Source organism: Squalius cephalus (assembly GCF_949319135.1).
Source record: "Squalius cephalus genome assembly, chromosome: 21".
NCBI lineage: Eukaryota > Metazoa > Chordata > Actinopteri > Cypriniformes > Leuciscidae > Squalius > Squalius cephalus.
The window spans coordinates 25,915,418-25,940,752 of NC_137142.1; the positions used below are offsets into that span (position 1 = coordinate 25,915,418).

At 37.1% G+C, this 25,335-nt stretch overlaps 1 protein-coding gene across 1 annotated transcript in view; it reads right to left on the minus strand.

The window, feature by feature from the left end:
- The window catches only part of camkmt (calmodulin-lysine N-methyltransferase), a 101,296-nt gene that overhangs the window by 16,639 nt on the left and 59,322 nt on the right, over positions 1-25,335 (minus strand). The window contains exons 4-8 of the mRNA XM_079854988.1: positions 17,130-17,190; positions 13,479-13,533; positions 10,759-10,822; positions 4,949-5,015; positions 3,807-3,881 (exon numbers count right to left, since the gene is read on the minus strand). Of these exons, the coding sequence (XP_079711114.1) occupies positions 3,807-3,881; positions 4,949-5,015; positions 10,759-10,822; positions 13,479-13,533; positions 17,130-17,190 (322 nt within the window). The remainder of the gene's footprint in view (positions 1-3,806; positions 3,882-4,948; positions 5,016-10,758; positions 10,823-13,478; positions 13,534-17,129; positions 17,191-25,335) is intronic.

Consider the following 25,335-nt stretch of genomic DNA (forward strand, 5'->3'; position numbering starts at 1 on the left):
AGCGCTCGCAAACGAAATGAGCAATAGTCAATCTAAACAAATAAAATAAAATAAATAAAAAACAAACTTGCAGGTTATCTTACCTAAAAAATGCACCACAGAACATGGCCATTCTTTTTTTCAGTAGTTTGCAACAGTTAAACGAAAATAAAGTCCAATCGAACGAAAAACGAAAAACATCAGAAGTTTCCAACAGTTAAACGAAAATAAAGTCCAATCAAACGAAAAGTTAGAATAGTCTCTTACAGAGCATCGTGGAGAAAAAAAATAGCATCCACAGTGGAAGATTTTAACCCAGTCCTCTCTTCTATCACTCGCGATTTTTCTCTTAATATTCTCCATTATTTGCACATGAGGTGAATCGTTGGTTGCGCTGACGGGAAACCACTTGTGTGTGCGCGACTGCGCGTGCGTGCGTGCGACTGTCATGTCAATCATATGTCAGTGTAAATAATTATAAGATTATTAAAGTTATGAGGTTATTAAATGTCTTTCTATGTTTGTTTTTCTATCGTCGACGTCAATTTCTCATATTTTTTTTTATTAATGTCTAAAAATATAAAAAGAAGGATAACTCAAAAAAGGCCCGAGGCCCGGCCCGCATGTGAACTATGACGTGAAAATTGGCCCGAAGCCCGGCCCTAGGGGCGTAAAAAAGTCGGGGCACGTCGGGCTCGGGCTGAAAAGCAGGGCTCTACTTGGAATGCGCAGCTTTGTATGATGCGTTTACGTAATTTCCACAGAAACAGGAAGCTAAGGCGGGACATATTGAATGGCTCCTCCCCCTTTTCAAATAGCCAATAGCGTAGTTTACCTCAGAGATTGCAAGTCATACTTGACAGCACCATGGAAGCGAATCCGAGCGCTGATGCTACGTTGGATTCAATAGTAGAGGTGCGAATAAATTATAGCCATTTCATTCTTAACCATGAAACAACGTACAGTTGGAAAACAGAATAAAACTTGAGAGTTTGAGCAACCGAACACACATATGCAACTCATATTGCTCTGTGACGTGTCAACGGTCGCTTTGGCCAGGTGGTATTTATATCATAGGGGGCGGGACTTTAGATTCTAGAGAGCATTTAATTGGACAAAAGATGTGATGAGAAGCTGAAGTCCGTGGTGATGTCATAAAAATAATGTGATCCATTTTAGCGGAAGTGAGAGACTAAGTTTTGAATGCTTATATCTCCTAAATGCGAATTTTGTCATTGTTTTGGAGCACCCCAGCTTGTTCAGAACTGTAAGGCTAACATATTTATACTAAAAGCTAAAAAAAAATACATTTTGATTTCAGGGTGCCTTTAAAGATCTGTTAAGCATTATTTATTAATAACAGTGTTACCAAGACATGATTGCTCATCAGTGAGGAAATATAGTTTTAAACAAAACTGCACAAGTCAAGTAAAGAGCTGTGGGCCTTAAGTGCTAATTTCATGCTTTTGTCAACTCTTAGCATAGCTATAAAACATAGTTTTCAGACAAGAATAGCATAGTCTTGACAAGACAAAGACGAGGTGAAACATAGGGCTGTCTTTTGGAAGAACTTTCTGCTATCATATCTGAGGCTACGTCTCTGTTTCTCTCTCTCTTTTCTCCTAGCGCGAGCGCCGCCGCATTATGTCCTACCTTTCTTGATGATTGTCTGAAAGACTATAATTAATCGGAGCAGAAGTGTGGCTGTTGACCTTTTCGCAGGTGATCGTCAGCATGGCTATGTTCGTTAATCGCCGAGCGATCACTCTCTTGACGACGGCAATTACAGATGACTTGCCAGCGCAAGCCACGGGGGGACAGCCAACGCGGCATGATTCATCCTCACATACGTTCTTCCACTTTCTCTCTCTCTCACATACACACACACAGTATCTTCTTACTACACACAAATCAATCTCATGCTGGCCCTCTGCTGCACATTTTACCTGTGTATTAGCTGCCATTTGTCTGACATTAGAATAATAGTAGGCTGTACCAGGCTTTAGTGATCATCGCCAGAGAACACACAGGTATCATTATTCCCCGCCTCCATCAGCCTCACCACTTTGTGCTAGATAGCGACATTCTGTTTAGAGCAGTGCCTATAACAATGTAATAACAATGTAATAAACTATAATAGTGTTAAGAAAAATTTGATATAGAAAAAGGTGTATGATTCGAAAATGTATATAATTAAAGTACTAATTAGGGTTATTATATATCACGTAATGAGAGCAGGGGCTATATAAAAAGAATCAGACATGAATAAGCGATCCGATAAAATCCATTTTTCTGTACACGCGATAAGCAGATTTACTATAAAAACACTGCCAACCAATACATTACTGGTACGCAATTTGACATGTATTGTTATGCATTAAAGGGGAAAATGAAAATAACGTCACAATTTACTCACTCTCATGCCATTTTAAACTTTCTTCTGAACAACACAAATAAGATATTTGCATTTCTAAAAATTGTATAAACGTTCTCTGAGGTCCACTTATAATGTTAGCAAAGTTTTAAACATAAAAAAACATCCCAAACATTAGAATATGATATTTTCTATCCAGTTTTCACCCTCTATTTGAAATACTTGATATACATGCTTGTCTTGATATACAAGACAAGGAAGTAAACACCCACTGCTATGATTGAGTAACAGTGTTGCGTATTAAAATATATTTCAACGTCCCTGCCATTAAACGTGGAATTGCTTTGAAAATTTCTGATGTTGAAAAATGGCAACTGTTGAAATTCAGCCATACATAAAGTTTAAGTACTTGGAGTTACCACAGTTTGGCCTATAGTTAGACATTTTGGAAGCTTGGTTTTAATAATAGATGTTTTTGGATTAACAAGAAAGTTTTGAGTTCTGAAACTTGCAGGATATTTCTTTCTTTAGTACAATCAATGATCTATTATAAGTTATTGGGCTCAAAAACAACACCCACATTGACTTTGTATAGACTAACAAATATATTATATAGAAGAAATGAATTCATACAGGTTTAGAGCATGAGACTGAGTTAGCAAATTATGACAAATTATTCATTTTTGGGTGGACTATCCCTTTAACAACTAAATTAACATGTAAATATAAAGAAATAGTGTTCATCTTTGTTCACATGATGCTTTCCTAAGCCGGATTTCCTAAATTGTCTAAAAATACACCATTCAATTAACATTATATTCTCTTGTATACATAATGAAGTCTGAATGTAGTAGTAAAATTTACACCCAAATTAGTGTAAAAGAATAGTGTTACAACACATTTACACAGACAAAACAAAACAATGGTTCCACATGTTCAGGGCCTGGCTAATTGAAATGTTTGTATTGCTCCACAATCTCGCTCTCGCTCTCTTTCTCTCCTTGCACAGGCATAATTATTTGCAATTTGCCTAAGACATCCATTTGCTGGGACGCCAAGCATGAAAAAGAGGCAATTTCTGAAAAATGGAAATGCCTGGCGGAACTGGCGGAGGGGAAATAATGCAGTGCCATCCGCAAGCTGATGTCTGCCATCTGATAAGCGTTACGGGCGCAGGAATATTAATGCCACATCACCGGGACACAAGGTGCACACTTTTATTAAGGGTGTAGGCATATTGTGGCTGGAGACGCTAGTAAAGTGAGAGATATGATATTTATTTTGTAATAGCTGTAAGAATGGCTGGTTTGGAGAGATGTACAGAATTTGCTCAGAATCAAGTGTTAGAAAAGCGGTTTGGACCGAAAGATCGGTTTTGGATTGTACGGGTGTCATGTTTAAGGTGACGGTGGATATCTGAAGAACTGACAGTTCAACAAAAGGGTCAACCTACCAGTCAGCGCACATCACCACGTCAAAGCGACCCTCCAGAGCGGACACATCAGCCTCATTGTCCCATCTCACCACCCTGAAAGAGGACAGAACCAGGGATGATAGCTGCGTCATGAAGCCTGTTGCACAATTTATCATTCATCCAACACCCCCATAATAATGATGGGTCCAGAGACATTTCACACACCTGACACTCGTTTTATTTGCGCCGTTGTCTGGTGGCAATCGCCTTCTCTCTTTTCTTTAAGTGCTAGGGCCGGTTTCCAGGCAAGCAAATCTGATTATTAATTAGCCATTATTAACAGTCAGTAAACAAAAATTACGTCTTGTGGAAATACAATCTCCTCTCTCAGCGGGGGTCCGCACCGCTTATTCACTGACTTGAGAAAGCGAATCCACCCCCCCCTCTCCCTCCCTCAACCAATCACACGCGACCTTCACCCCACTCAAACCGCGCGCTCTGACAGGAAGCCTAATCTCTAAAGAAAACAATCAAAGTAATGCAGGCTAATTATACGTTTACTCTTTCACTTCATCAGCCCAGTGTAAATACACAGGGAGGGGGAAGTGTGCAGAGCAAGAGAGAAGAGAGGAGACGAGAGGGGGAGAGAGTGGTTAGATCACTGAGTGCCAAAATTACTTTTTAGGTGATAATGCATTTGCGTGATGGTGTGCACAGTGGATGAGCTGTGTTTTGGCAAATGTGAGAGAGGGGTGTTAGAGAGAGTGTGCGTGTTTGAGTTTTCTAGATGAGGGCATTCAATCACGGAGAGTGGCTCATCATCGCTCTGCCTGGATACATCTTAGCGCGTTAGAGAGCGTAGCGCTCGCTCCGCGGGCTGTGGATACCTCGTTACCAGGCCAACTGGGTTCAGGAAGTGACACGGAGCCTTGCGACCTCATTTTTGCCTACTTATTGACACTATTATGTCCCGAACACAAGTGCCGTAAATGCCTCTTTACCCAAAAACACTTTCCTACACTTCATGGCATGCTCAACTCCGCAAAGAATTCACATATTCAGTGAATAATGACACTTGTATTGACATAAGAGATGGACTTCATATGGGAGTAATGTAAAAGCAATATTAGTGCTCTGTCTTTCATTATCAGAGATATTGGGAGGTGTATGAGAGGTCTTACCTGCTGGACACATTGGTAGACAGGAAGAGCCCTTCTCGTCTGTTCCTCTCGATTACACTGCGCACATCTGGTGCACTTTGTCAAGAAATGCAACGCTATTTCATAATTAATAAAAGCATGAAAACCAAACTTCAACTTCATGAAGACAGATATATCTACAATCCGATTCAAGAGTTTGAACACACCTACTCGTTTATCATAATAGTGTAGGCCTCGAAAGTATGAAATAACACAAATTCTAAACTGGATAGTTCCGGTCATGGATGCTGATTGGTCAATACTGATCTGTCAATCTACTTGAGGTGCACCCTGGGAGGATTTATAAACGGTACTGAAGGACTTCCCAGGTTTGCTGGACACTTGATGGCTGCTTTCCTTCACCATTCAATTTAACTAATCAAACAAACAAACAAAAAATGTTTTATTATTATATTTGTATTATTTATTAATATTATTATTAAAAAAATGTATAAATATCATCAAAATAAATAAGTAAACAAGTAAATAAATACATAAATAAATGGGATGAGATGAGAAGAAAAATGATTGGTAATACTTTACTTAAAGCCTTTATGTATAATGCATTATAAAAATATTTTTAATGCATTAATTACGCCTTGTAATGAACCTTATAATGCATTGTATGATCTCATAAATAATCATAACGACCGTTATAATATGTTATAATACATTGTTACACCTTTATAAAGTATAAAACATTAAGAAACATGACAAACAACCAATGTCAGATGTCATGTGCGAATATTATAATGCATTTAACTTTGGTTACAATTATTAATGAAATGATATAATGCATTACAATGTACATTTTGAATACCATTATAATGCATTGTAAATAAATTGTCAAGCAAAACTTTTGCCTTTCCCCAAAAAAATTTGTGTTTGCTTTGAAAAGTTTTGATTAAATAATATGAGGTGGGAGGAAAGGGTATATTTCATTGCTTTAGCAAGTGTTTCAAACTTTTGCAAAGTTTCTCGGGAACACAAAAATAATTGAAATATAAAAATCTCTTTTTTTTAGCACCATGGGGTCTGTGACAAAAAAACAGACAATTAGAATAAATAGATAGATAGATAGATAGATAGATAGATAGATAGATGTAGGTGAGACACTGTGGAACAATAGCAAGATCATTTCCTTTATGCCTCTGACTTAGAGCCTATCACACAAGCTGATTTCTTGTTTTACCATGTTACTCTATTATGTCAGGCCCTCTTATATGACGTCAACCCACACAGTCCGTTAGCTTCCTTTTCTCTCCACACCTCATCCTCAGATTACCACTGAGCTCAAAACCAACTCATGCAAAGCATCATCATAGGTAATCAATAGGAAGGCTTTTAACCTGCGGCCATCTCTTCGGATGGGCCTCCGCCCATTGTGGTTATACTGCGGGATTGATGTCAGTGCATCTATGAATAGACCTTTCGACAGTTTTAAACTAATTCAATTACGATTTCTCGCTTTTTCTGCCCCGCTTTCCCTCTCGCTCCATGGAAAACAACCGTAGCAAATCCAATCTATAGCGCAGGGATGGAGGGCAAATCCCTCGATGAAAGAGGGGAGGAGGCTGGGTGCACGCATTACACTGGTGCGATCTGCTGCTAAGGAGAGAGAGAGTGGAAAGCTTACAGTGTAATCCCATCAGGAAAAGACCACTGGGGGAGAGGTCAGCGCTGAACCGAGACAATATGATCAAAACTGCATTTCCTGTGTAACACCTGTGCATATATTGTCTTCCAAAGTTTCATGACTGCTGCTTTATAGAGTTTGTAAAGCTCAAGAAAGCAGCAGTCATTAAAGAATGTGAGAAGTGAAATTTAGCAGTTAACAGTAGGGTCTCATGATTATACATGCACAGCTTTAATCTGAGCTCAGCCAGTCTTTTGAGAACACAGACTGAGATCAAAACTGAGACATGAAACCACTCAGCACTTTGTGGTACACTTTATTCACGCCCTCATTGGTCTGATTTCTTGATTAAGTATGCAGAGAGAGAGAGAAAGATAGAGAGAGAGTCCATATGTTCTTGTAGTAACATGTCTAATTGATGTAGAGTAAACAAAAACAAAAAAATAATACATTTACATATTAGCCTAGAAATCTAGACAATATATACAATACAATATATATATATATACAATATATATATACCGGTATATATACAATATATATATACCGGTGTGTATATATATATATATATATATATATATATATATATATATATATATATATATATATATATATATATATATATATATATATATATATATATATTATATATATATATATATATTATATATATATACACACACATACACGCACACATACAGTACAGGCCAAAAGTTTGGACACATTACTATTTTTAATGTTTTTGAAAGAAGTTTCTTCTGCTCATCAAGCCTGCATTTATTTGATCAAAAATACAGAAAAAAATGTAATATTGTGATATATTATTACAATTTAAAATAATTGGTTTTCAATTTATTATACTTTAAATTATCATTTATTTCGGTGATGCAAAGCTGAATTGTCAGGATCATTACTCCAGTCTATCAAATGATCCTTTAGAAATCATTCTAATATGATGATTCATTATCAAAGTTGGAAACAGTTCTGCTGCTTAATATTTTTTCATAACCTGTGATACTTTTTTAGGATACTTTGATGAATAAAAAAAAGAAAAAGAAAAAAGAAAAGAAAAAAAAAGAAGCAAATATTTTCAAGATAGAAATCTTTTATAACAACAATATACACTACTGGTCAGTAATTTGGGGTCAGTAATTTTTTTCTTTCTTTTTTTTTAAATAAATCAATAATTTTATTCAGCAAGGATGTGTTAAATTGATAAAAAGTGATAATAAAGAAGATTTATATAAAAAAAATTTTTTTTTTTTTTTTGAATAAATGCAGTTCTTTTTAACCTTTTATTCATCAAATATATTAGGCAGCAGAACTGTTTCCAACACTCATAATAAATCAGAACATTAGAATGATTTCTAAAGGATCATGTGATTGACTGGATGTCACATGTGACACTGAAGACTGGAGTAATGATCCTGAAAATTCAGCTTTGCATCACCGAAATAAATGATAATTTAAAGTATAATAAATTGAAAACCAATTATTTTAAATTGTAATAATATATCACAATATTACATTTTTTTCTGTATTTTTGATCAAATAAATGCAGGCTTGATGAGCAGAAGAAACTTCTTTCAAAAACATTAAAAATAGTAATGTGTCCAAACTTTTGGCCTGTACTGTATATATATACATTTACAGTACAAGAAAAGAACACGTATTCAAAAAAACAAGTTATGTACTGTATATGCACAACTGTACATTGACAGTTTGGAACAATCCTATGATCTATGATCCATGCTAATTTGAAATGATTTCACTAACTAAATGGTTTTAATAATTCTGTCATACCTTCTTTTTTTTCCCTCTAATACAAAGAAAGGAAACACTACCACGTATACAGTTCTCACAAGACAGCTCGTCCTTTCCTGGCCTCGTCCGATCATCAGATCATCTCTTAGCGTTCTATTATGGCAGACACATCTCTGAAACAAAGCACTGCCAATTAATGCTCTATCAGCCTACTGCCAGTCTGTTCACACTCTATTACAGGAAGCAGTTTAGAGACAGACTCTGAATGTTTTGAGTATGTCTTGCTCTGCTCCCTTTCCCTCCATTTTCTTTTAAACAAATCTCTTCTCAATGAGGAATTGTGTTAATTTCATGCCACGGCCATTGTTCTTTGAGCCTTGATATTCAATAAAAGCTCATTGTAGTGGGAGCGCTGGCTGTTGTACTAACGAACGTGGGCACGGTAATTTTGCAGTGTTTTGCTGTCACGTCTGTCGTCTCCGTTTTTCCTGCCTTTGTGAGCCAAGCGACGTGGCTAATCTGAGTGACTGCGGTGGAAAGACGAGATGGAGAGCGGGAATAAGAAAAAGCAAAGAAAGGGAATGAAGAAAGAAGGTTCGAGCTGTGCCCTGACACCTGTTTAAGCTTCATCTGTGCTCCTGGCAAAAGGGAAAGTCAATAGAGGAATGGAAGAAGGGGGGAGAGGGCGAGAGACAAGGAGCAGGTGAGTCAACACACACAGCGGTAGCCTTCAATGACATGAATATGTATTAAACATGCTAAATGCAGGTTTCGGGTGTCAGCTGGATGATTTGCCTCACATTCAGATATGTCGAGGGGTGTGTGTGTGTGTGCGCATGTGCGGGTATTCTTTGACAGAGTGCACGTTAAGAATGGCTGACTGAAAATGTGTGTGTGTGTGAGAGAGGTGGAAGTGAGAGGAATATCTGAGGTAAATACAGGTTAAACAGACGTCTTTTCTGGGCTAAGCTCACAAAGATAGCCTACTACACTCAGAATATACACACTACACACTTCGCTGTCAGCACTCCTGCAAAACAAAGTGATGTTTGGAATGGTTCGGAAATACAAACACACATGCTCTGTTACAAAACCTCGTGAGTTGCCTCTGTATGGAGCATTTTAATAAGGTGACGATTTTTCAAAAGTTAGGCAGTTTGAAAGTTACCTCATTTTGTTCCCTCAAGTATCACAGAAGCTCAATGAAAATAATTGTATTAAGATGGTGGACGAACAAGAGAAATGCTAATGATAATAATGCTGAAAATCAAACCTATTTAAACCAGCATAACCTGGTTTGGTTTGCTGGTCTTAGCTGGTTTAAGCTGATCTTAGCTAGTTTTAAGTTGGTTTCACAGCCTGACTAATTAAAAAGTGCCCAACAACCCTTTAAAAAACCAGTCAACATACCAGACTGACCAGCAAACCATCTTAGGCTGGTTTAAGATTTTACATTTTCCTGCTTTTCTTCAGCGGTGAAATACAGTAGAAGCATTAAAAAGTTTGGGGTCAGTAAGATTTTTTGGGGTCAGTAAGGTCTCTTATTCTCACTAAGGATGCATTTATTTGATTAAATTATTTTAATTTAAAATAGCAGTTTTCTTTTTGAATACATTTTAAAATGTATTTTATTCCTGTGATGGAAAAACTGAATTTTCATCTGTCATCACTCCAGTGTCACATGATCCTTCAGAAATTCTATGCTGATTTGCTGCTCAAGAACCATTTATTATTATTATCAATGTTCAAAACAGTTGAGCTGCTCTATTTTTGTATTTATATTTTTGTGGAATTTGTGATACATTTTGTGATTCTTTGATAAATAGAAAGTTCAAAAGAGCAGCATATATTTGAGATCAATGTAATGCATCCTTGCTCAATACAATAATGAATTTCTTTTCTTTAAAAACACTTTTGTTTAGGATCCAATTCTCATAATTAACTATTAACTATAACTTTTGCCTTAATAAACTCCTAATTACTGCTTATTAATAGTTAGTAAGGTAGTTGTTAAGTTTAGGTATAGTGTAGGATTAAGGGATGTAGAATATGGTCATGCAGAATGAGGCATTAATATGTGATTTATAAGTACTAATAAACAGCCAATATCCTAATAATATGCAAGCTAATAAGCAACTTTAATCATGAGAATTGGACCCTAAACTAAATTGTTACCAAAAAGATATTCAGTATATATTTATTCTTCTCATGTTGCCTGTAATTTATTCTTGTGCACTTAAATCCTGCCTAAGTAGACTGATCCAAATTAGTCCCTTATGAGGTTCCATTTCAGTTCAGGCACTGCTTTAGAAAGCAGCTGCCTATGTAGGGAGCGGGCAGCTCACTAGGTTTTTGGAACAGAGCCACATACCGGTCTGAAATGCAAGGATACTTTGAATTGCCTTCTCGTTGCCATCAGATAGCAGAACTTCCTTCACATCAGCACAAACCGCAATCTGCCGGAAAAGAGAGAAAAAAAAGGTGAAAAATAAACAAATAAATAAATAAAACAAAAGCAAGACATCCTCAGCACACTGTTCGCAAGCAGTCATATCTGAAGAGCGCGGATTTTTAAAGCCCTACTCCAAAACGACCACCCGTCTCTCTTTCTCCCCTGCTCCCTCTCATCCATCTCTGTCTGTCTCTGCCGTTTTTTCATTTTATGTCTGCATTATTTTAATCATTCAATCAAATCAGTCAATACTTTTATCATTCCCGGTGGCTGGGAGCCCTCTATCTTGCTATCACTCTGTTGGGTAATTGCATTGTGACAGGGGATGATGGTGAACGCCGAGCCTTTCATTTGCAGTGTGGCGTTTATCATGCGGGGCCATCGCGCTCTGCTGTCACTCCTTACTCGGCTCGCGAGGCCTGCCTGATGCCCTTCATATAACTTTGTACTGCGAAGCTTCTGCCTTTGTGCTGCTCCACTGTCAGCTCTTTCTGTCCTCTTTTTATACAGTCTTTTCATTCAAGTAGTCATCTTTATCAGAGGTGCCGTGTAACAGTTGTTTGGAGAGGTGCAGTGGGCAGAAGCAGGGAGTGTGTGTGTGTGTGTGTGTGTGTGTGTGTGTGTGTGTGTGTGTGTGTGTAAAAGTGCTTGCAAGGATTTATATTTGTGCTTTTGAATGATATGATTTTGGGTTTCTTTCCTTAAACACAGGAAGCAAAAAAAACTGTCACACCTGCCAATGCTGAGTGAATTTTGAAAATGTAATTTTTAAAAAATAGATATTTTTACCAGCCATGAAACTGAATTTTGCATTATTTTTTAATAAATATTATTTTCTTCTTTAAAAAAAAAATCATTATCATTGTTATCATTTGCAGATTATTTCGCAAATAGTTTAGAGATGGGTTTAGGAATATTAGCATATACTGTACACTTCCGTCCAAAAGTATTTTCAAGTCCCCCTGTGGTCAAGCATTTTATCCCTTAAAACTCATCTTTGATCACCAAAATTACATATTTAAGCATTTTTCCTTGGAAAAAATGTCTTCATGCCTTAAAATAGCTTGAATTTAACTCTACACCCTAGACTCATTTAGGATACATGGTTTTATGAATATGCAAATTAGCCCCGCCTCCACTCACTCACACCAGATCAGAGATCCACTCGTTGACGATCACACATTGACCTGATTGGTTACAAGGTAGTTTGTGACATCAGAAACACCAGCGTGTTCAAACCACGTCTTTTAAACTTTCTTTGGATGACTGAAGTTTTAAAGGAGAAAATATTCAGTAATGGTGTTGACAAATGAATTTGCACATGGTTTGTCTTAAAGCATATTAAAAACACCACATAGACATATAAACAATATTAATACCTTGATCATGGATTACACAAAAATATTAAGCAGCACAACTGTTTTCAACACTGATAATAATAAGAAATGTTTCTTGAGCACCAAATCAGCATATTAGAATGATTTTTTAAATATCATGTGACACTGAAGACTAGAGAGATGACACTGAAAATTCAGCTTTGCCATCACAGTAATAAATTACATATTAAAACATATTAAAATAGAAAAAAAAATATGTTAAATTGTAATAATATTTCACAATATTACTGTTTTACTTCTAATTTTATAAAATAAATGCAGCTTGGGTGCCCAAGAAACATTAAACATTTTGTATATATTTGTTTTGATGGCATAATGTGATGAATATACCATAGAACAGCTTCCTCGTTTTGAAGATGCACAATTTGCAAAATCATTAGCAGACTGTTTAAATCTTTATATCTTAAATCTTTATATGAGCTGCTCATGTTAACATTAACACAAAGGGACTGACAAAATGAGACAATGCAGGAGAAATATCTCTCCAGAGTGATGCTGTGTTTTTTGCCCTGTGGGCAAGAGTCAGGTCACGGGGCCCACACCACCAGCTAGCCATATGGGCATCAAGACCAGCAGGAAACCAACCAGTCACCCAAGAAAAACACGGGTGGTACTGCCAAAACCACAGCACTCCAGGGCACAGGACAAAGAAGAGGAGACATTTTTCCTTGTCAAGGACTTAGATAAACACAGGCACTAAGTCAGACCTGAGAGAAGGTGGAATGTGAGTAAAAAAAAAAAAAGAGATGAGAGATCGAGTGGGGGAGGGGGGCGAGGAAGACGATCCACTGGTGGTCCGTAATGTCACAACACGGGGGTATTGAGTGGAGAGATACGGGAAGGCTGGTCTTGTGAAGGTGAAATCGATAACATGTTAAGCCTGTCCATCTGGAGAGGTTACTACAAACTACTATACACTACACATAGCTAGAGCCTAAGCCACTGGTGTGTGTGTGTGTGTGTGTGTGTGTGTGTGTGTGTGTGTGTGTGTGTGTGTGTGTGTGTGTGTATGTGTGTGAGACCAAGAAAGAAAGTGCTTGCATATGCAAGCCCGTGTGTTTGAATGCTTTTGGTGAAGTTAGCCCATTGGGCCACGTGTGTTTATGGTCACTGAGGTAGAAATGTCAATGTGCAACGGCCGATTTCATGTTGCTTACAATATGCCATGTTAGATTACCCATGCTGATGCAAATTGCCCATTTGCCTGTGATTGTCTGTCTGTGTGAGAGTACTGTGTCATTTTTGCGTTCACTTTTGACTTACCATGAGCCCGGCGAGACACGTCATCCCTCCACCCAGCTCACACACCGAGGAGCCCCTGTGAGACAGAGAGACAGAAGGGGTCTTGAAGCGCTGTTTAGCGTAAAATTTGAAGTACATGAGTATGGGAGTGAAGTTTTTCAGTTTAAATGAGAGGAAAACAGGAGGATGAGAGAGATAAAGAGAGACGCAGAGAGGGAGATGGCTGTTGTGTCTTGACAATAACGCTAATTAACTTGCCCGTGTAGGGGGATGCCATTGATTGGAATGCAATTCCACTGGGCTCATTGATCTTAACCTTCCTCTCCCTTCTTCTCCCTGCATGTGAGCGGGTGTATATGTGTTGACAAAAGAAAGCGCAATTGTCCTTTTTCCTGCTGGAAATGTGGATTTGCGGTATAGCAGGAACTGGAAGTTAATTAAACATACGGGATCAGTTTTCTGCTTCGATTCTGAACAGTACAGTGATGTTTCAGATGGTAATACTGTATTTGTATATGTATAATGGTACTGAATTAGGGGTGTCGCAATATACCAGTATTTATGATAATCGTGATATTTATAATAGAGATATTGACATTATGTTAATATGACACAATAATCCAAAATAAACCAGTAACTGACACTCCAACATAGTAGGTGGCAGTATTGCACCTTAATGCTGGTTGCCACCCATGATAAAACACAAAAAAGAAGACCTAGGTTGCGTCCGAAATCACATACTTCCTGTGTAGGTACTTATTTTAAATAAGTAATTACTTTGCGACCGCTAAAAAAGTATGTGATGTAAAAGGTATGAATGTATTCCAGAATGTAATGTTATCATGTGACCTACCAGCCTCAGTTGCGTCACTTCACTGCTATTCATAAACCCTCTCCCAGGGCCTCATGGGATTGTAAAGTATACATCATACGCACACTTCAGAAACTCACCAGGAATAGTAGGTCATCCGGGTAGTTTTTGCGTACTCCTTTATGAGTACTGTGAATACGGACACACTTTTTTGTCACATACTGTTTTTTAACTTGCCGCACAAAACACACTGAATTCAGCATAAATGCATATAGGGATAGAGGAAGTCTTAGGATCACGTATAGGAGGTGATATAAATAAAGAATTATTTAAACGAGAAGCATTTTGGACTTATAAATTGAGATCACTGGCTCTTACATGATTTTTACAAATGTCATAAATTAAATTAAATTAATTATTCTAACTGTGAAGATCGGTGTTGATTAATGACTATGTATTTCTAATCATTAGGTCTGTGGTTTCCTGGATTGATATATAAGGATTTTTAATTTGTCTAAATGGTTAAATGGAAAGAAAGGGGGAAAGAAAGTTTTTTTGACTGGGATACTGTTATTGTGTTTAATGTAAGATTATGTCTTGTGTTTCATGAAAATTACTGTCTGATGCGTTTAACAGGATCATATTGTATGTGGATAAGTGCTGTTGAACACATTTAATTGAGTCAGTGATTTTTAACATTGGCCAATTTTGATGACGTCAATATAATTAATTGTTTAAATAGTGGGTGGAGGGATTTAGATTATTCAACATACTGAAGAAGGCCTGTGAGGTGAAACATCTGTTGTTTATCCCCGAGAAAAATGTGAAATAAAGTGACTAAAAGGATTTCGGATTCTGAGTGCGGATCATAGCTGTTTCTTGAAGTTCTTCTGTCATTTAACATCGGAATCTGATAGCCCCTCCCCTTGCTGCGACAGTTGAGTGCATGAAGTGTCCAACATTCCACACTTCGTTTTTTCGGTTAATTAAGTGCATCATTCGGGTATGTGAAGTGCACTTTTTCTTTTTGGAATTTTCAGTGTGAACACACTACTCACACTCAGGGCTGTTGCTAGAGGGATGAAAGGTGGTGACGAATCTATGGCCCTTCGGCCTTAGGGGGACCCCGCGATTTCAACCGAGGGGGACAAAGAACGCGATTTCAAGCACCGGGGCTCTGGATACCCCAGCTATGGCTCTGCTCACACTACTTATACTACAAAATGGCACAAATTGGGACACACATGTTAGCATCTGGCTAAATTGTGTAGCTTCTACAGCAGAATTTGACTGGAAAAATGTAATTCAAACCACACGTCAACAACTATATAGATATTGGAAGCATTTTCCCCACTCTTTAAAAAGTTTATAAGCCTAATTGGCTTATAAGAATAATTATAGCCTAGATAGCCTAATTGGCTATCTGTGCATAATTATTTTATTATTTGCATTTAGAATTGCATTTTTTTCCCAGAACAAACTAAAGTGGCTTTATAAATTCACAATTTCCTTTTTTATTTTTTATTCAGTGGCGGAAACAATTTTTTAATCACACCACAACAGTTAACACATACAGACACCTACTTTATAGAGACCTACAGCAGCCGAATGGAATAATTCATATGAAAGGTAATTCATATAATTCCCACAGGAACGGAGAATTTACACAAGGACTATAATTTGCATAGAGTTCATTTGTGTTTGTCATACGCAAAATATACAGTAGAGAGTCCTTGTAGATCAAAAGCAGTCCACAGCCGAACACACACACACACCGGCAGCTTGACTTCATCACTTTGCCAGTCATTTCTGCGCTCCGTGACAACAGTCTCCATGTGTTTGTCTGCTCTCAGCCCGTGATCCGACACCTTCCATTGACAGAGAGACAGAGTGGAGGATGAAGAGAGAGCGATTGTTGTATGAGGGAGTGCAATTAAAAATTAATGCGCACAAAACTGCTAGTATGAGCCGCGACGGGGACAAAGCCCCAGTGACAGGTAGCTATTTGGCTGTACATTGGACTAGTGGAAAGAAAGGCAAAAAACCAAAGGGATGAAGAGAAGAGATGGGCGCTCTCTGTAAATTGACTTTTTTTTTTGTTCTGCTTTATCCTCCTCTTTTTCTCTTTTTGGTGAGTGCCTGATAACAGGTCTGGAAGATAGCGAGAGGGTGACAGTCCTTGATGACATACAGGAACAAGAGCGCACATCGACACACACACACGTGCACAAACACACTACACACACTCATGCAAATGAACTTCAGCTTTTAATTTAGAGGTCTGAAAATGTGCAAAAGCGATACTCGGACCAAATCACAACAGAACACAGGTCTTAACATCCTCCGTACACACACACACACACTCCTGCAGAAGCATCAGCCCAAGGGGCGTAAAACCCTGTATATGCCCAGTTGACCTTCAGCTTGCCGCTGTGTGATCGATAAGCTTCTCTTCCCTCCTCTGCCTCTTGAATGTAAAAACAGGAAATCAAAGGCTTGTGTACTGCCTTGAGTGCAAATCAAAAAGTGCCCCTTGCCTTTCTGTCACATGGCCAAAGTGTGTGTGTGTGTATGTGACAGAGAGAGAGAGAGAAAGAGAATGTTATTGTACCTTACACTGAACACATTCTGTACGCAGCCTAGCTGCCATTGCTTTGGCGATGCAAATGTACAGTTTTTGTCATGCCAATAAAGCACACTTAAATTGAAATTTAGAGAGAGAGAGAGAGAGAGAGAGAGAGAGAGAGAGAGAGAGAGAGAGAGAGAGAGAGAGAGAGAGAGAGAGAGAGAGAGAGAGAGAGAGAGAGAGAGAGAGAGAGAGAAAGAGAGAGAGAGAGAGAGAGAGGGGGTGGGGTCCTCACGTAAACATGTGACGTTTCTTCAGGCAGTAGTAGGCCATCACCTCTTCAGAAGGCCAGACACCTGAAACAGAAAGAGAGAGAGGTTAGAAGCACATTGACACTCACTGGTATGCCGTAACGGCAATTCTGTTGAAAGTACTGGGAACTATTCTTGCATACACATACTTGTGTACTCCTTGTCCCTGCGCAATAAGATTGCCCAATCTAACACAAGTTTTCACATTAAATTTAGTGCACATTACTGCATAATCTGGCCATAATCAGGCCAATTAGATATGAGTGGGCCATTTGACTGAGGGCCATCTTTAAACCACCAATAACTCATTTTTTACTTGGCATTTAGAGACAGGCAATACATTTGCATTGAAAGTGAGTAAAAACATTATTATTGTGAAATATTTTTATAATTGAAAAGAACAGTTCCATATTTTAATTTATTTTAAAATGTATTAATGATGGAAAAGTTGAATTTTCAGCAGTCATCATTACTCCAGTCTTCAGTGTTACATGATCCTTATATGATCTAATATGCTCTATAATAACATTTCTCATGTTGAAAACAGTTATGCTGCTTAATATGCTTTGTGGAAACTGTGGCTTTTTTCAGGATTCTTTGATGAATAGAAAGTTGAATTAATCTTTGCTGTAAAAAAGTAATAATTTCTTTGAAATAAATATCTTATTGATCTTACTGAATATACTATAAAACCATATGAAATACCAATGTTTATATCAACTGTTATAGCAATTGTAAGAAGTGAATATTCAACTAGTTAATCATGCATGTAGTTTCTGTAGTGTAACCATTTCATCTCACATTTCCTTGCATAGCAGTTGAGAGGGATTGGTTAAATCACAGATAGCCAGATCACGAAAAGACTTTAAGAACATATGACATTATTCATCATAGAAAGCAAGGAAACATTTGATGTATTACATACTGCATGCTCACACAAGGACAAGCCTACTTGGTTACCTTCACATGATGCAACATAAAGACAGTGTCTCACTCTCTTTTGCACTGGCGCTTTCTCTGTGTTCATGAACGCTCCCTGCTTCGCTTCCAACACACACACACACACACACACTCACACATATAAGATTCTGGCTACTTAGGCTTGTAAGCTGTGCACAGAGTGAGTGGGGGTCCAGCGAACGATTATCACAAGAAGCAGGCTGGTGGTCTTATCACCCACTGTCAGCCTCTGCTCCTTCTGCTAGCTCCAGCAAGAGCCATAAAGCTGCTATTGTCTCTCAGACACACACATACACACGTGCAGCTGAGGAAAAATAGTCATTTCAATAAACTTAGGCCCCTGAGCTGTCTGCCTTTGATGGGAGCTCTTATGTGTTTGGATTTGTGTGTGTAACTTTACTTTCGTTTGCAACGTATCTTCATGTATACATTTGTGAAGTGTTTTAAAAAGAAAGAAGAAATAAAACACCAATGTTTTTGGTGTGCAAACACTGGATCATTCTATGAAACAATGCCTTTTTAGGTTATACATTTCTGTAAGATTTTAAACAATCTGTCAGACAAACATGTGTTCAGATATTAAAAAATGTTTAAAGGGATAGTTCACCCAAAAAAATCTGTCATCATTTACTCTCCCTCATATCGTTCCAAACCTGCATGACTTTCTTATTTTCAAGATCTTTTGTTGGTAACATACCAATAAATAAATAAATAAATAAAGGTTTGGGAAATGATAACAATAAATGATGACAAACTTCATTTTGAGTGATCTATCCCTTTAATTAAGAGATTTTGATATATGTCACAATATAAATATGCCTTCAAAGACATTGCATTACCTTATGCTGGAAAGTACTTCTTAAAAGTAGAATTTAAAATCGATAATTTACATATTTACACAAATACACTTTTTAGCTATCACAAGGTTGAAGGTAATCGGGTTGACATTTTAAGAGAAACCCCTACTGACAAAAGTAACAAAGCGTAAGATAAAATAAAAAAAAGGACACTTCAAATTGTCCTAAAAGGATTCATGTCAGGAAACTTGTCATTATGACAGATCTTTTGATTTATGCAATAGTTTTTTACTCAGAAATGGGAAAAATGTGACAGTAATAAAGTTGAAGCACAACCTGGGTGCATAACTTTTTAATAATACATGATGTCTAGAAAAGAAAAGAAAAACAGAGAGAGAGAATAAAGCCAAATGATAGATTGATTTCCAAAATGTGCTACTTGTGTATATAACAGCAAGGAGAAGTTAAAATCGCATAACTTTGACTAAAAGAAAAGGAAGAAAAAAAATCAAAAAGATCTATATTACAGCATAGTAAAAGTTGCCATCCACTATTCAACAGCTATCCATAAAATTATTTTCACATTGGTATATAGCAGAATGACCCTGCTAATGATTTTGTGCAGTGCATGCAAGAACGGTAGAAATGCAGAAGGTTAGAGAGAGAGAGAGAGATGGTGAGAAAAAAAATGTGTGTGTGCATTTGTAAGACAGAGTCGATATAATAAGCAGCTTATGACCTGCCTTTCAGGAAGGCCTGTTAAAGCCTGTCTCTCTCAACCTCTCTGCACCATCAGCTTGAGATTAACTCACCCAAGCAAGATTTAATAATGTCTATTGATAAAACGTCAACATATGCCTCTGCCATTAAAAGAAGGCAGCACCTGCTTGCTATTCCACTTGCTGATGAACCATCTGACATTTTGAGAGGCTAGTGTAAGATTTATCACATAAGGATTGTAGCTAGACAGAAAAAAAACCCCAACTTATGACACTTAGAGGTCATAACAACTACTTCTAGGCTCATCCAGGTGGCCCACCTGGGCCGATTAATTCGGCTGTCTGTAATCTCTGAAGACCCAGCCTCTTCTGTGACTGAGAATTTAAAAAGCCAATAACCATGAGTTTGAATGATGGGCTAAATCTTATCATTTTTAATTTTGCAGTGATAAACCTAGAAATATGCTTCAGGAAAGTGTAATGCGGCGTCTTTAATAATTAACTCCTGTAGTGTTACATACATGAAAGATGAAAGAACATTTCTGAAGAAAGCGCCTGAGGTTTCTCAAATAGACTGTGTACACAAATGTATTAATGGCATTTTCATAAGTTAGACGTTCTTAAAAATGACATTTGAAATGGATTGATTCAGCAATTGTACAAATGGTGAGATAACACAGGAGCTGCTTAATAAGGGCAAGAGTTTTTCGGCTTTTATAGGTCTTTTCAATAATGATACGCTGAGATATAATTATGGCAATAGGCAGATTTCTTTCTCTTCTCTCAGCAGAAGTACACCATGAAGAAACACTAATCCTTTAAAAAATCCTCATTTTTATTCAATATGTGATGAATAGAAAAAATACACTACCTCGGCAAATACAATTGATGTGCAGAAAATCTGCAGGTAATATCTGGCAAATAGGCAGCAAAAAATAAATAAATAAATAACTTCCAGTAAAGCAGCTTTGAATCATATTCAAAGGCGCTATACAAAAAAAATCACCACAAAACACTATATTTCGAAGTGCTTTTTATGCAACAATAATACATACCACAATTCCATAATATATTCTTGGGAATATTCCTTAAACATTAAGGTCAAAGACAGCATAATACAGTCCAGCACAATAAATATTCAGAAATTAAATGCATTTATAACCATCCTGAATTCTGTAAGCGTATTCAGTGTGTATGTTTTTGTTTGAAGTTGAAGTTGTGTTGTCAGTTTACTGATTTTCTAAAATTTTATGCAGTCACATAAGAGATTTTTTTGTAGTTAAAATTTGTTGCAAACACGTAAACATACACAAAGTTTAAAATATATATATATTTTTTATTAAGAGGGTCATGAATTGAGAATGACATTATGACATATTTTATCTTATGACAAGAGGTCATTGTAAAAATATTCTATAGGCTTCAGTACTCAAAACCAAGCAGGCAAAACGACTCGTTTGTATTTTGTCGTATTATGATGTAATATTGCGTTGAAAAACTGCGTCTGCAGAAGAAAATCAACGCAAGCTTCTACATAATTGCCTTTTTAGCCCCGCCCACCGATTTGCACATTATGTAGTAGTAAAACACTAGAGAGACGCAAACACAATTTTAGCAACAACCGATTGCTAAAGACAGGATTACAAGACATTTTGAAGTGCCAAGTAGTGGAAAAACGCATTCCTTAACATTGCCTTCCTGGTGATCCTAACATTAAACATGGATGAACTTTATATTTTAAAGAAGTTTCAGTTCGTGTCAGGAAGACACTGTTCATTTGTTCACTTTTCAGAGAGACTGAGACATGATGTCATGACGAATAGTGTTTAGTGAATAGTGGGTAACAGTGTTTTTACCATTGCATTGTGTAACAGATTGTTTGATATATTTATACTGTAGTGCAGCAGTCAAACTGTGGATATTTGTGAAAGTTGTGATTTGCCTATCTTTTCTTTGCTTCGGCATTTAGGGGGTTAATGCGGGGGGTTCCCGCCCGGATATGGAAAAAAGCATGTAGAAAACAATGCTTTTGTTAAAGTTTTCATCTAAGCCATGCCCTGTAATCCTTAATAAAAGCTTCAGTGAGCGATCTTCTGTTTTGTCATCTGTAAAACATTACAACACATTTCATTTTATTTAAAACACTGCAAATGAAAATGTACGTTTTCACTTTAATGAAAAGGATAAATGATGAAAAGCATTTAAGAACGACAGTGCGACAGAAGTTGGTACATTCATTCATAATTCTGTTTACATGAAACACCGCAAGTTATCCTCTCAACTATGTGGTAACTCCAAGAACTTAAAACAATTCCACAAATTATTTTAATATGCAAAGCGGTTACCCAATCATAGCAGAGGGTGTTTACTTCCAAGTCTTGAATGCAGCATTAAAACAGTGTTTGATAGAAAGGGTCAAAAACAGATTAAAATAGCTTATTACTTCTTAATTAGGATGTTTTTTTGATGTAAAAATCTTGATAACATTATAAGTGGACCTCAGAGAACATTACAAAATCTTTTTTTTTTTAATTCAATTCATGCTTTAATACTTTTATTCTGCAAGGATGCATTAAATTGAACAAAAGTAACAGTAAAGAAATGTCACAAAGGAGTTTTATAGAGTTTTTATAATTTTCTATTCATCAAAGAAAAAATATCATGGTTTCCACAAAAATATTAAGCAGTTGATACATTGATAATATAGAAATGTTTTTTGAGCACCAAATCAGCATATTAGAATCATTTCTGAAGGATCATGTGACACTGAAGACTGGAGTAATGATTCAACTTTGCATCAGGGGAATACATTACATTTTCAAATATATTCAAAAAGAAAATATTGTAATAATATTTCACAGTATTACAGTTCTTACTGTATTTTAATCAGATAAATGCAGCCTTGGTGGAAATTTCAAAAACATTAAAAATGACCCCAAAACTTAAACGATAATGTAGTACATTTAGTACTGACATGAACACTAAAAGTCCTGAATCTAAAACTTAAATAATAAAATTACAGACCAAAAGCAGACATGTGCATGTAAAGGTGTGTGTTTTACTTATAGGCCAGATGTCAAGATGCACTTGAGGAAATAAAGAAGGCATGAGGTGATAGCAGATAAACCTCTTCATGAGGATAATGCAATCACTTCTCTCCATCAATTACCAAATGAGACACAGATCAGTCTCTGCTCCTCAAACTTGTTCTTTTCTCTACTTCCCTCAAATTTTGATGTAAACCCCACAATGTAAGTAAAAACTCATTATGCTCCTGCATCTGAACAGCGAAACAATGCATAAAAAAGGTGTTTTCATTTTTTATTTTTTAAAGAGTCAATATGTTTGCAATTTTGTTTATTGCCGCTAGTGCCGCAGAAATGTCACCCAACTGTGGTCCTCCAGCAAGCGGCCTAAGTGTAGATGAACTCTTAACCTTGTGAATGTCTAATCCTGGTGGAAATGCCAGACACTAATCATATGAGCCGGGATGAGACGCACAAATGCCGCCCGGTACTTACTTACGCACACACTATAGTTGCTGTGCTCTGGAGACACTTGTTTGCTTGCATGTACGTAGAGACCGTCAACGTCATGGGCTTAAACAGGAACAATGAACAGGACAAAAAATAAGCTTACCATAACACTTTATGGAATGTTAGATACGGAGGTAAAGGATTGACATGCCACACAGCTCTAGCTAAAAACCTATAATGAATCAATCATACAATCACAACATTAAAAATCTAAAATACAGCCAAGCGAAATGGAAAAAAAGGCAGTTCTCTCATAATTGTGTGTTCCCTCCTCAGTTTCAGGATGCGGGCTGGCCCTGAGCTTTCTCCAGATGATCTCCACATTACCGTCGGCCTCTGATAATTCCTAAGCCTCCTCCATTTCAGATCCAATAACGGATAAGAGAGCATTTCAGCATGATCAACTGCAATCTGTTCCCTCACACCGCTACTTTACTCCAACTCAGGATTACTGAACACACACTCACTCACTCTCACATGTACATCCGAAGACATCCAAAGTGATTGCTTCTGACCCCAACCTATCCTCTCTGAGATGCAAAAACACAGTGCAGTTCCTGCAAGAGTTCAACAACGGTTGGAGAACCAACCAGGGCTGTTGAAGACCTGGACCTATATTACAGAAACAGCCTGTCTTAAGTCTGAGAAGTTTGATGTGCAAAATGAGATCAATCATTATGGTTACTAAACAGAAGATTCTGAGTTGGAATGTTTCAGTAATATACCCATTGATTTCAAATGTGTACGCCAAATACTATGGCATACACTCTAAAGTGTGCTGCAGATGGTCACTTTGTTGATTAAAAAGCTATTTATTTTTAATGCGTCATGCTAGCTCATATCCGCTACGGAGTGCAACAGTAGTCGCCCACTTTTTCTGTGGCTTTGGCTCTGGAAGTATTTTTCCCACAGGGATTTAAAAAAGTCTTTGTTAAAGAGTGATATGCCATGAATCAAACCAACTAGATATGAGGTGAACAACAACATTGCAAATGTTGATTTTATTTTTACGTTAAGTATTCGGAAATAGGACAAAAAGGCAAGACTGTGTACTTAACGACCTTATTGAGAGAAGGAACTACATTACAAATGACAATCAAATTAAAAATGACAGATAAATAACTCTATTAATTGAAAGATGTACAGAAAATATGTATTTAAGTTTATTTAAAAATATCCATATATATACAGTATATATATATATATATACAAAAATCTCAGTAGTCTGAGAGCATAGGGAGAATGACTCATTCACAGTGCTTCATGGGATTGGATGGGCACTAAAGAGTTCTTTTGGCATGATTTGGGTGTTTCGATTCTCTGACTGGTGTAGATTTATTTGGAGAATCATGGGGAATGTCGTTTTCACCTAGGTAGTCGTGGCCTAATGGTTAGAGTGTTAGACACAGGTTCGATTCTCAGTCCCGACAGGTTTTGACAGAATTCAGCTGTTAACAGAATTCAGCTGTTAAACAATTATTCAAAAAATAAGCTGAGATAATGCTGGCAAAAACATATACCATTGGTTAACAATGTCATAGTTCAAAGTATACCTGTTTTTAAAGGTAATAAGTTATTAAAAATCAATTCCCCTATGGAGAAAATGAATGGGATTTTTACTTTTAAAACTTAACTGTTGTGCTATATAGCTGACTAACTTTTAATACTATTCTAAGCATTTAATGAAACCATCCACGGGACATGACCCAGGGCAGAATTGAATCAGAGTCCCAATGAGCCAATAGTTCTGCTGTCGGGTCTTTGCGTCACTGTTCTGACATATAAGCTGCTTTATAACGGTTATGGCTTCAATCATACAGTATACTGCCACATTAAAAATGTGTATTACCGCCAGGCTTTTGTTTTTCTCAAGCATTACATAATGTGAAGATATTAAGCCAGACTTAGTTATCCTGTTATGAATAACCTTTGGATTTCCGTCCATCAAGTTTCCAAAAACAGTTTAAACTGAATTGTGAGCCAAAATACCTGTTGCTGTCATATACTATTACTCATACCATGATGCATTTGGACACACCGCCCACCCCTAAAACACTTGGTTCACATTTGACAAGCTTAATCTTTTACAACGCAAACCCACACACGCATTCATACAGACACACACCCCTCAGCAATTTTCAGTGCACAAAAAAGGAAGCCTCTAACCACACAGCTCCA